Raw genomic sequence first — 13,240 nt, 5'->3', positions numbered from 1 at the left:
ATCCTAGGTGCAATGCCAGCAACAAAGCCATTAACCAATTTCTTCTTATTCTTCATCCTTTCCATCAAAGCTAGTCTAATATCCTCAAGCATACTAACTATGGGCTTATACCTAGCTAGCAATATGAAACTGTTAAAGGTTTCAGCCATATTATTATCCACCACATCACAACAGGAATGAGTTTTGAATTTGGACTTGCAAAAAGTGTCAGTTGTTCCTTTTTTCAAAATCAATGTGTGCTTGTTCAGACATTTGCTTTAAGCTTAGCAATGTGAGTCTCATACTCACCAATGCTGGTAGCCTTCACACACTTCCAAAATTGTTTTTCCAACTCCTTTCCCTTGTGTTTTTTCCTCCAATTTGAGAAGATGTGTCGAGCACATTGTCTATGCTCAATTTGAGGCCATAACCTGTGAATTGCATCAACCAGACCCTAAAACAAGTGAAATTTGATTAAGTTTTGCATAAAGTTGAAATTGGCAAAAAAAAGAAGTGAACAAAGCTCACCTTTTGCTGGTCTGAAATGACAGTCCATCCTTCCCCATCGTCCATCTGTAGATCTTCACATATCAACCTTAGGAACCACTCCCAGCTTTCTTTAGTCTCTCTACCAACAATTGCCCATCCAATTGGAAACATTTGGTTGTTCCCGTCCCTACCAACAGCACACAATAGTTGTCCTCCACATGCATGCTTAAGGAAACAACCATCAACCCCTATGATAGGCCTACAATTTTCCTTGAAACTTTTTTTCAAAGAGGCAAAGCAAACATAAAATTTCAGAAATTGTCTTGGCTGGTTAGGTTCTCCCTCACACGTCTTCAATACACATGTTGTGCCTGGGTTGGACTTTACCAACTCTACCAAGTATGGTTTAAGAATTCCATATTGCTTCTTCATGAGGGAAACAACAGCATTTAATGCCTTGCATTTAGCCCTTTGACATTGCCTTATTCCTACAATTATATCATATCTCGCTCTCATGTCATCCTTCATCTCTTGTGCCTTCATTAAAGGGTTTCTTAGTATCTTGTCCAGGTACTCATTTACCAACCAATTCACAGTTATCAATCTGTTGTGAAATGTTCTTGTGCATCTTTCATGTAGAGGTTGAAGTGACTTAATTTGCCACCCTGTGGTATCATCAATGTCAGGTCCAGAAGTTAGTTCCCATCTACAATTTGCACAACCAATACTTATGAACCTTTTATCATTCTTCATGTACACTAAATCCTTTTGTTGTTGGATTGAGTATGCAACAATGGCTTGCTTGAAAATATCTATTGAAGTAAACTTTAGCCCTACAGATAGTTCAACTATTCTCATTTCAGTCTTCTAATTAAAAACAGGATATTTGACACTCTTTTTCCTCTTTTGGAGGTTGCCCCTCTCAACGTCAACATCAAAATCTGCATGCTCTCCATCAGATGAAAATGGGTCCTCATTATCTGAATCTCTTTGGTCAGAGTCATATCCGCCTTGGTATGTTGTCCAAAATGATGGCCAACTTGTTCTCTCACTTGTCTGTTGGACGTTTTGCTCAACTTGGTGGTTATTTTCATGAGTTTGTTGTCCACTTACATCCTCGTTGTTACCCTCACTACCACCTTGGTTATGCTCATCCATGTATCCTGTCCATTTTGAGCCGAAATGTTTTTTCTTTTTCAGTAGGCTATTCTCCCTCATTGAGATTAACTCATCATCATCAAAATGAAATTCTTCTCTAAGAATGTCATCCAAAATAAGAGAATCATCAGACTCCCAATGGTATTCTTTGCCCTCAAACTCATTAGCATGATCTTCATTCTCACCATCTGAACCACATTCATCGTCCTTTTCATCATTGGAATGATATGTTGGCTTCTTTAATCCCTTATCTTTCATTAACTTCTTCACATTAGGACTTACAAGTTCTAGATCACTTTCTATAAGATCCCTGGGGTCAATCTTATAGTTCTCATCCTCAGCCGAGTCATCACTAAATGTGCTTGATGAAAGGGAAGGAGGAGTTTTGGGGGGTGAATCAGGTTCGGTTGTCTCAGTCTCGAAGTGGAGTTGTAATACAGAGGGGGGAGTTTTGGGAGGTGTCCTGCTTGGTTGTCCCTTTCTCTTTGGTGTTAATTTCTTCCTTTGTGATGCCATCATCTCATCTAAGTTCATAACATCAGACGTGCCAACATTATGAAGAAGGTCTGATCGAAAATTCACCACACTTTTAGAACCTCCATCTATATTATAGTGACTATCCCCACCGACCTTATTATCCATCTGAAATTACTCATGTAAGGGAGAGATTATAAATTAACACAATCCAGATTAAAAACTAAGCAACAACAAATTACTTTTCAAACCTAATTAAACCTTAATTGCATAATTAAACCCTAGATAGAAATCTGACAATTAAATAATCCCAATTCGTAACATCCCTAAATCAAAAATTAAGCCCTAATTAATAAATGATTAATATACAACTAATTAAGCAATTCAACTTCACAATATTACATAATCAAGACTTGAAAAAATTACCTTCTACAAAGTGAAAAAGCTTGACCAGTGATGGATGCTTTAGATTTTTTAATTCTTCGATTTGTCTAGTTACCTTCTATACCTTCAATAGAAGAATCTGCCAGTACAATTTGAGATTGAAAGAAAATGAAATGGAAGAGGAAACGTAAAAGAGAGAGAAAGATAAATGGGGTGAGGGTTGGTAAATTAATTTGGCATTATGGAGTAGAATATCTTAAACAAAAAACCCAAATAAACCAAATTAAATATAATAAATCATGTGTGTAGCACACGCATTGACTTCACCTGATATTTTCTAAAATTATGGGTTAAATGTCGCCTGAGTTAGTTTTAATTACGTTTTTGTCGCCGGAGCCACTTTTTTGACCAAATTGTCGTGAAGGGTTCATTTTTTTTACCAATTTGGTCAATTGGCCTTCTGGGGTATGATCAGCCTGAAGCTCCATTTTCCCAAGCAACTGGTGCTTATCATCAAAGGATGCCCACAAATGGACATACATTCCCACCGCAAATGGCACAAGAAGCAGTCAATCCTAATTTCATGCAACGCCAGGAAATTCCTATGGGAGGCTATCAAAATCAACTTTTCTATCCTTACCCTAATCCTGCTTATGATCAAGCCAGAGGCGTGGGGAATGGGAATATGGGATACCCAAGAAGGCATTAGGATCCATTGGCAGCATAAGTTGAGATAGTAGTCCAAATACTACATAATTCTAGGAGAAATTAGAGGCATATAGGTAAAAACCTTACTTTGAATGGATTCATATAGCCAATCCATTTCCTAGAACGTTTATGATACCCAACTTTACCTTGTTCTCATGCAATGATAGAGTTTCTGCTAAGGAACATTTAGCTAGGTTTAATTGTTAGTGTAGGGAAGCAACTAACAATGACTTCTTACAACTTAGAATGTTCTCCATGTCTCTAACTGAGACGACGTTTTGGTGGTATACCAATTTACCACCAATTTCTCTCCGCTCCTGGCAGAACATGCAAGTTTAATTTATAAATCATTTTGCACGCACTAAACTCCGAGGGACCCTAAGTTATCTGGCCAGAATTTAACAAAAGATAGGAGAGTCTGTAGAAGACTACCTATCTAGATTTAAAATGGCCAAGATTAGGTGTCATGTTAGTATTCTTGAAAGAGAGTTTATACAAATGGCTCCAGAGGGAATGTTAATTCAGTTTCTGAAAAGTTTTGATGGTCATGCCTTTGGCAATTTTGTTGAATTAGCAAAATTAGGTGTAAGATATGAGAGAAACCTGCAAGCTAAAAGTCAAACAAGGCACCAAAGTTTCTTCGTGTTGAATGAGGAGCCCTTCCACTTTAAAACTGAACAATAAGTGGGTGCGGCAGAATTCATTGATGAGGTACCTTATATGTGTTCTCCTTTAGAGAAGAAAGAGTTCTTGGCGCCAATGGTATGATGAAGTAACTCATGACACTTCCAAAATGCATCGTTTCTAGAAACAAAATTCAGGATGAAATTGATAACAAAAATATCACGTCTCCGGATGATGAAGATGTTAATGTAGTTGGAATGGACGAACCATCACATCTACACAATTGACTTTAAGTAACACCAAAAAAGTGTTACTTATAATGCTTAAAGTGTTACATTAGATAACAGGTAACACTTTTTGACTGTTACATCTGCCCATGTCACCTATGTTATTAGGTAACACTTTTGATTGCCTATAGTAACACTTAAACAAATGTTAGTTTAGATTTATTTATGTAACACTTTTAATACCTATTGTAACATTTTTAATGGATTACCCTAAATTTATTATGTATTACTTTTCATATTATTATTAACATATTGTAATGTTACCATAACCTATAGTAACACTTCACTAAACATTATGTATCACTTTTTACCATTTTAAGTAACATCTATTGTGTTATTAGGTAACACTTTCTTGTCATATGTATTTTGTACCACATTCTAGGTGATCAAGTAACACTTTTCTTTATTAGGGAATATGTGTATATACATATATATAAATTAAAATTAATATATGAATTGGCAGTTATATATTATAATAATAATAGAATTTTGTGGACTTATTAGTGCTACTTTAATAAATAATAAACTAGTGGAAAATAACATATGTTCAATCTAAAATCAAAATCATCCAACAAGAATGTACGTATTCTTCAGGTAATCTAAAACTAGATCTAATAGTTATATAAACTCCGTCTGCTATCATCTCGCCATATGCATTCCTTTTCCTAGCGACCTCGATTTCATGTGTTGCTACTCCAATTCATCATTTCGATTCTCTTCATCCTGTAATAGAAATATATTAAGATGAAATCTTCAACAATAATATTATAGAGATGCTTGTTAATTATGTTTGAGAAGTACAGAAGCCTAAGAATTACCTTACCTTCTCTTGATCACTAGTGCCTTCATGAAGATGATTTGTAATATTATGAATACTGGACACATTTTCAAGTGAATGAGACAAATTAGCAAACATTCCTGGTTAAAGTTGTTGCTCGAACGTTTTCATTACTTCTCTAACCGTGTCCTTCACAATTTGGTCTTTTTATGATTGCAAAAACTCATCTGGAATGACTACACCGCCCGCGTAATCTCCCTTACACTTTCCTTTGATTGAACATTTCTTCAACTATTCTGATTTATTCATAACTTTATAATATGCATCATCTCCATTAATTTGACTTTCCTTTTGGACTTCCTCCATCTTCTCCTATAATTACAATACAATAAATAATTACACAGTTTGAGTAAAATTAGCATATTCTAGCCTAATTGTGTGATTTGTGCAGCAAACGTACTCTTCTTGTTAAAAATATAAGCGCATGATTTAATGGATCAAAAATAAAATAAAACTTACAATGTTCCTTTGAATTAATATGCTCAAATGATGTTTTGTAGTTTTTGTCTGCTTTCCTTTTTCGAGTTTCTTTATACAATAGTGCTTGTGACGGTGGCTTTTTCTCAGCATCTTGTTGTTACTAGCACAGAAACACATGATAAAAAATAAGTAATACTTGGCAATAGCAAAGAAAGATAAGAAATAATTTTTTTGGTGTATAAAGCATTTATTACCAATTTATGTTGTTTCCTAGCAAAGCTTGTTGGACCCATAGTATGCCTATTAGTTTGAATTAACCTGTTTTATCTTTTCACTCTGTATCTGCAGTTGCATTGCCAAAGAGAATCATAATAAAATAGGATTAATCCTACATATGCTGCACAACACAACATAGGAAATAATGGATCTAAGATAAGCATTTTCAAGGTTTGAGTTAGGCTCTTGATTTTTGTATGTTTACACATGCAAATAAAAGAAATTGAAGCCTGAATTATTTTGATTTCACCTATATAGTGGTCAGCCTAGTAAATGGAAAAAGAGCTAATCCAACGCACTACTTTAAGGCGAAAAAAGGCATAAAAGTACCTGTACTAATTCTAATTCCAAAATTCTAGCAAATCCTTGAAATGTGAAGCTGGCATTGTATCCGGAGCATTTCTTTTCTTATCATTATCATTGTCGTATTGAGTAAAGTGTCTCTGCTTCATGGTGCACTTATGTATACGCCAAAGCCTCCCGATTGATGCCAACATAGGGTCTTTACCTTCTTCAGATATCATATATATATTTCTAGCATAATCAATAAGATGAGACAATCTGTTAGATACGGTTATTAAAGAAAATGGCGAATCAAAAAGGGCATCTTAAGAAGCGCATACCTTAACATAACTCCAAATCTTGTACTTGTCTACAACATGATGCCAATAAAGCTTGTTCAATGGTACTAAAGAAGAATTACGAGCTAAAGTACCAATGAATCTTGAAAATTATCTACAGTTGTCTTATCTGGACCAATAGGCTTCCCCATTTCATTCAGAATTATAGGCTTGCGGTCCTCTGGTGTCCATTCATGCACATCTTTGCACATAGTTGGTCCTCTAGTTCGCTTCCCTTTCGGAGGTGCTACGTAAAAGTTGACACAAAAATATAATTTAAACCATGCCATGACTAATTACATTTCTCTGTTTTTAACTAGAACATATTTACTACTAGTCATATGTGTCTCAGGAATTATCACCCTCATGGTAGGAAACTATAGGCCTAATTTAAGGACAATAATTCTCCCGTTTCTTTGTCATTAAATAATCACTAACCTCATCCTATGTACCACTAGTCCACGAACTCAACTGATAAAACAAGTGGTTTATAACCCTAATTGAAGCTAAAAAACAAGTTGCATGACACTTGATTCATGATAAGAGAAAAGATAGAGCCTTACTTGCATTGAAGAAGAAGGTGCAGGAAGAGTAGCAAGTAATATTTTAAGCCAATTCGAACCTCCGACTTTTTATGCTAGTTTTGATGGCCTTCCTATTCTTTTCGTGACATCAATTTTACAAATTTACTTGTTTTAGTTGGCATATATTGAATTAGCCAGCCAACAAAAGGCTGTTTATGAGAGCTTGCATTCAGGAAACAACGGAATGAAAGCTATACAAAGTGAGATCAACATGTATGATGTTCGAAAGTTGATATATGATATTGCAGAAGCTAAAGCCTATCAAGATGTATGCGTTGCTTTGTTCCTTTTTTTCATTTTTCATGAGTTCTACATGACTACATCAGTAGAGTGATATGAAATTCATTTCCTTTTTCTGAAGGTATTTGTTGTTAGTATTAAATTATTTCATTCAATTTTTAAAAACTAATAATATTTCATTTATAATGGATCAGGAAATCAATGCCATCTTGGGAGAGAATTTACTGCTGAAGACGAGGAAGAAGTTCTAGCAGAATTTGACAACTTAGAAGCACATGTATGCTATACTTGTCCCTATCCATGGCGTGTCTAGTACTAAAGAATTGGCAATGTGAACTTTCGATATTTCTGATTAAGATTGCTTGTTAATATATCTATTTTTCCAACTGAATGACTTATTAAAAGAAGTGAGATCTGTAAGCTATAGACAAAAACAGAAGGATCAGATATGTTGTTCGAAAGGATAAAGAACTCTAGGACAAATTTTTTGTCATAAAAGCACATGCTATATAAGCCGAAGGTAATTTTGTAATGATTTGGATAACTGTCTGGTTTTACTATAAAAAAACACACGCAATTCTTCTGATATCTTACTTTTGTTTCAAATAAACTAAAGAGAAAATTTACATAAAAAGAATGACACAAATCATGAACCAAAACATTAACTCAAGTTATGGATTTCATATACTTCTATTAAGACAAGTCACTAGGACAGACATCTCCATGTCTAAATGCATTTACAGCAGGGCAAGTAGCAGCATACAAAATGTTTGAAGCAATACATAGGAAACCAAAAATAGATGCATCCAGCACTGAAGGGATGGTTTTGGAAGAAATTAGGGGGGTTATTGAGCTAAAAGATGTATATTTTAGGATTTACAACAGGATTTTGTTTGCATATAACTAGTGGAACAATTGTTGCAGGTAAAGTAGCCTAAGCTTATTTCCGTATTTTCATATTTATTTATGACTTTATGTTATGTTCTATAATTGACAGCAATATAGATACTGATAATATGGTTTATTTTTCGGTCATATGGTTATGTAGTATATACAGGTGAAGTACAAAATGCTACTAGAGCCAAAAGAAAAGGAAGAAAATTATCGATTGACAAAGATAAGAAGATAAGTGGTTACCTCCTTATTCTACGGGCGAGGGAAGGGGATAAAATCCCCCCCCCCCCTTAAACCCCCCCTGATTGACTGGCGAGTCTGCCGTCTCCGCGTCTTTCCCTTTTGAGGGCTTTCTTGCTCTTGGTTAAGAAGTGCTTCATTTAGGTCTTCTTGTATCTCGCCATTATGAGCATGCACAAAATCTCCGCAATCTACATCTTCTTCTTCTCCTTGGTCTGAATCAATTTCGTCTGAGCTCCTATAATTCTCATATTCTCCCTCTAAGGTGTGTTGAAATTGAATTTCTCTTACTGCATTTGCTTTCTTATCTCGAAGTTCTTTTTCTCTTAAGCACCAAGTGAACCAGAAGCAAACATTGATTTCTTCTGCACCGTCTTTGTATGGATACCAACGTCACCCTCATTTTGTTTTGGGCCATGGGACAAGGGTCTACTTTGCACAATAGAATTGCTTATGTTCAACTGAGGATTCTCCAAACCAGACGACCTTTGATTTTGATTAGATTGCATTGATACTCTATATGTGCATGGTTTTCATTGAATCCAATTAAGGTTGCTTTCTACTTCGTGTTGTACATTTCCCATTCCTCCTCTATATGTTCATTTTTCGAGCTTGGATGGCGCCTTTTCACTTAACTTGCCATTCCAATTAGAGAGTCACTTGCATTGTCTTTAAGCATAGCAGGACTTATCTTTTGCGATAAAATCTGTAAAATTGAAAACCATATTAATTTCAGTAATGTACCAAGTAAGTTAAATACTATGATTCACCAATTAAGTACCACCTTTTAAGATTGGGAGCTCAATGTTATGCACTTTTGCCTTTTATCGTTGTCACTATCTTCACTAGAGTCGATCAATAGTTGTTCACAATCCTCAGCAGGTGTGTACTCATCATCGTTATCCGGCTTTTGATATTTTTTCTTATTGTTGCATGTTCTTTTTCTTCCCTTCATTGATTGACTAATTTCATAAGCCATAGACATAACTCCCATCTCTTGCAACTTTAATTGATTTTTCGCTATCCTCATTTGTCTGTAATGTCTCATAATCTGTCATCTTATCCTACGAAAAAGAAATATAGAATCTATGTAAAGTACATGCAAAGAACAATGGACAACAAGTTAGTGCATAGGCCTAACTCAGCAGGAACAGTAGGTTAGTGCATTACAGAATAGGAGGAACAATAGGTTAGTGCATTAAAATTTGTTGTTGTACAAGAAAAGTGTGTCAAGTTTTGTTAAAAGACTAATCTCAAGAACTAGCAAATGAATTAGTTTGTTAAAAGTGTGCCAAAGAAGTAAGAAGAAAGAGTTTTAGCAAATCAATTAGTTTGTTAAAAGTGTGCCGAAGAAGTAAGAAGAAAGAGTTCCTGAAAATTAATTTTCAAGGACATTTAATTCAGTTATCGACCTGAGATTGGTCAACGACAAAGGTAGTTTCCCTGTGAGTGAGTTCGAAGCTAAGGCAAATAGACATCAGGTAAGTTCATAGGCCTAAATCAGGAGGAATAGTAGGTTAGTGCATTAAACCTGAGTTGATACAGTAGGAGCAATAGTAGGTTAGTGCATATTATGTGATCTAACATGTTGCTGGTTGTTACCTGCTATACTTGATGCATTGTTCAAGCATGCGAGATCCTTTGCAATTGTTGATGCTCTAGTCACTAATACAAATAAAATTTGTGCTTCCTGTACAAAGACTAAAATGTTGTCGCATTGGGCTAATGAAAGTGTTTTTGAATACTCAGGCAACTTTCACAATCTATGCATTCCCACTTCACTATCCTAGTTTTAGCTATTATTTTATATCTTCTGTTTATTTCTACTTTATAGCCACTACTTTGTTTCTTTTTCTTTTGGATGGGAGCCGTGCAGTGTCTTTTTAATGTGGACATGTAGTGTGCTATTCCAATTTCAACAACTACAGGCCGACAGCCCACTAGTATAAATCTGAAGTTGTGGAGATGTATAACTTGATTCAAGGGGGTGCATGTTGTTTTGCCTACTGTCAAAAAAAAGGGGGTGCATGCTGCAAGGTTCTGGCTATGGTCACTGCATAATTCAGCAATCAAGCTAAATAAATACATTAAGCACACGCTTATTAAGAATTATGTGCAGTATTGAGTCCATGTCTTTAATTTAATGCAGGATATAGATACAGAAATCGTCGTTGCAACAGCAAGAGGGTCGAGTACTAATGCAACTGTTATTTCTGCTATTGTACGAGTTGATGAGAGGCAGATGATGGTATTAATCCATTTAAGTTGTTTCGGCTAAGATTTAAGATCCTAAGAGTGGGGAACGCAGTGAAATTGAAATGGTTTAGTGTTCCACTAATGTTAAACTTATTCATTCCCATTTGCATAGGTTATGGGAATTAGAAAGATTTAATGATGAAAGTGATGATGAAGAAATGATGTGTTTCCACGACAGAAGAGCTTCATGACATAATATCTCCCTGTACCCAGATTCTATCATTATCATCATGTGCTTAATGCATAAAGCAACAAGTCACAAAAGAACAACAATGAGCAATAGTAAATCACCTTTTTTGAGCAAATGCTACTTTATAATGCAGAACAAGCAAATCCCATTTAAACGTACATATTTGCCATTTACACTATCATGGTTAATTCTTACTAATCAACTTCAAAACAAAATGACCAATAAGGCAAATGACCACTATCATGGTTAAACGTACAAAATGACCAATAAGGCAAATGTAAAGCTGAATATAATTAGTGGAACATGATATTCAAAACTCCTTCCTCATACTTAGTACTAGATTGCAAAAACTTGGTCCAACAACTCATTTTGTTACCTTAAAACAATACATGAAAACATGGTTTTAATTTTAAACATCGACATCAGCTTATACCATATCATAGAGGAAATTAGTCATAACAACAATGTTAGACACACATGATTATTCATTACAAAATAAGAAAAGATCACATACGTCATGCAAAAATTACAATAAGAATAAACTAATGTATCAATGTCAAAAAGACCACGTATAATTTCTAATCTATTTAATAGGGAATCATGGACTAAACTCCTTCAATCAACCCTTTTACTATTGCAGAGAGACACAAATAATTTCTTTACAAAACACACAAAAATTTATATGTTATATATAAATCTGAACATCTACCTAGTTATGATTACAACCTAAAAAATTCAGCATAAAGAGAATCACCAATAGAATGAAACGACTAAGAAAAACGTAGGTAGATTACCTAATTGGGTTCAAAGATATATCAACGAATAACAACAAGTAACATCGAACAACTCCAAAATTCAGTAAGATACTATAATTTCTTGTTACAATCATAACTCAGTAACCCAAGCCATGGAGCAGAGTTTTAAAATGTATGTAGAACCAAGCCATGGAGCAGTATTGTTCTTGTAAAATTGAGGATATCGTCGACTCTCTTAGTGGTATAAATTGTCTAATGTCACACCTATATTTAGTTGGTTATAGTTTACATAATGTAGTAGTAGGAACAATATTCATCAATTGTCTTTGGTGTAACACGTAAAAACATAGTTCGATGAGGAATTCTCAATTTGAAAAACAGCAACGAGAGAATCATAACTTCGATTCTTACCTTCAAGACTTCTTGACAGTAATAAATCAATAAATGTTTATGTCGCCCAAGAGCTAAATTCCCAACAGAGTGTCAAAGCTAGTGCTTACAAAAAATTATAAGTAATGTAAAACAACCACTGTGGAAAATATGAAAGAATTAGACATTGATTAAATACAGCATAGTATTTTAGAGGAGGAAAATAAAGACTTAGCGCCTCTTAAGTACATATACCATTATCAAACATAAGAACTTAAGGAGAAAAATACAATAAATAAATCCCATATTGTATTTGATGTTTCTGTTTCGTGCTTGCAGGAGAACCCGAATTTGTGGAATTGGTTAAGTGGCCAAGAACAACCACATAAGTCATTCACTTTGTGAATTCTGTGAGTTTCTATGAGAGATGTTTTTGGTATTTTCATCTTTTCTATGGAATTTAGAACAAACTCACTACCGACATTAAACAAACAATTGGTAAAACAAACAATTAGGAATTAAGAACAACCAATAATTCGACATAATTGATAGTAAAATCAACAAATTGGTAAAACTAAATTAGGGATTTCAACTCACTAATGATGAAAATAGGAAGTTCTTCCTATATTATAAAAGTAGGGAATTCAAGGAACAAAGATACCAATGTAACATAATTGCTGCTCTAAAAATCAAACAATAAAATACAGATGAATATCAAATTAAACTTGATGAAAAAAGACTTTAAGGAATGGCAAATTACCCTTTCAGCTGCGGATAATCGATCAATTGTGAAGTTGTTGGTAGTTCTCTGCCGTACAAGGAATGTTTTGGGGATAACCGGCTATCTCACGATCTTGTGATTTCAGATTTTTGGTGTGTGGAGTTCTTCAATGGTGCAAAAAGTAGCGCCTGCTCCAATTATTAATTGTCTTTGGTTAAAAAATCTTTATTTGAAAAAAAATCTAATATGTTACCTGATCTTCTAGCTTAGCTTCCACGGTGTTATTGGAAATCCAATTGAAGAAATTCAAAGTGTAAAAAGGGAGGGACATGGGGCGGTTCTTTTTAATTTTTCATGGAGGTAAAACATTGCGTCAATAGATTGGTAGTATTGTTTCTGACTTTAATTAATAACCTATAATAAATGTTTAAAGCTACAATGTTCTTTGTGTTATTATTTTAGAAGTGTTACCTCTTTCAAAGTTCTTAGTGTTACTATTTTAGAAGTGTTACCTATTTTAAAATTTCTAGTGTTACTATTTCACAAGTGTTACCTATTATAAAGGTTACAGTGTTACACTTTCAGAAGTGTTACTATAAAATCTTACATTTATAAAAGTGTTACCTTAAATTTTACAAATGGTTAAAGTGTTACATAAGTGTTACTTATATATTTAGATAATTTACAACTTAAAGAGTGTTACTTGAACGTGTTACTTAAAGTCACTTATGTTG

At 34.4% G+C, this 13,240-nt stretch overlaps 1 protein-coding gene and 1 long non-coding RNA gene across 6 annotated transcripts; both read right to left on the bottom strand.

The window, feature by feature from the left end:
• Positions 1-244: 244 nt before the first annotated feature.
• On the bottom strand, positions 245-1,326 carry LOC104886359 (uncharacterized). Its single transcript, XM_048633958.2, has 2 exons — positions 508-1,326; positions 245-433 (listed from the first exon to the last, which is right to left on the bottom strand). Exons 1-2 carry the CDS (start codon positions 1,324-1,326, stop codon positions 245-247), a joined length of 1,008 nt encoding a protein of 335 aa, XP_048489915.2.
• A 3,221-nt stretch (positions 1,327-4,547) lies between these two features.
• LOC104898977 (uncharacterized) lies at positions 4,548-12,887 on the bottom strand. 5 transcript variants are annotated; one of them, XR_007276487.2, is made up of 9 exons: positions 12,760-12,887; positions 12,546-12,670; positions 9,000-9,279; positions 6,261-8,921; positions 5,968-6,171; positions 5,616-5,703; positions 5,401-5,521; positions 4,927-5,253; positions 4,548-4,826 (listed from the first exon to the last, which is right to left on the bottom strand). It is a non-coding gene; the product is annotated as an uncharacterized LOC104898977 (long non-coding RNA). The 5 variants fall into 5 exon arrangements; XR_790877.4 differs by having other exon boundaries at positions 6,261-6,504; positions 8,219-8,921; positions 12,546-12,876; XR_007276486.2 differs by having other exon boundaries at positions 12,546-12,694; positions 12,760-12,874.
• Positions 12,888-13,240: the final 353 nt, after the last annotated feature.

This window comes from Beta vulgaris, chromosome 7 (genome assembly GCF_026745355.1).
Source record: "Beta vulgaris subsp. vulgaris cultivar EL10 chromosome 7, EL10.2, whole genome shotgun sequence".
In the NCBI taxonomy this organism is placed as follows: domain Eukaryota; kingdom Viridiplantae; phylum Streptophyta; class Magnoliopsida; order Caryophyllales; family Amaranthaceae; genus Beta; species Beta vulgaris.
Note: the sequence above shows the minus strand (reverse complement) of the source record. Positions and strands in the feature narration are given on the sequence as shown.

Coding starts and splice junctions, on each gene's coding strand:
- LOC104886359 (XM_048633958.2), bottom strand. CDS start 1,326: ATGAGAATAGTTGAACTATCTGTAGGGCTAAAGTTTACTTCAATAGAT. Junction 434..507: donor TCATTTCAGACCAGCAAAAG/GTGAGCTTTGTT, acceptor CACTTGTTTTAG/GGTCTGGTTGATGCAATTCA.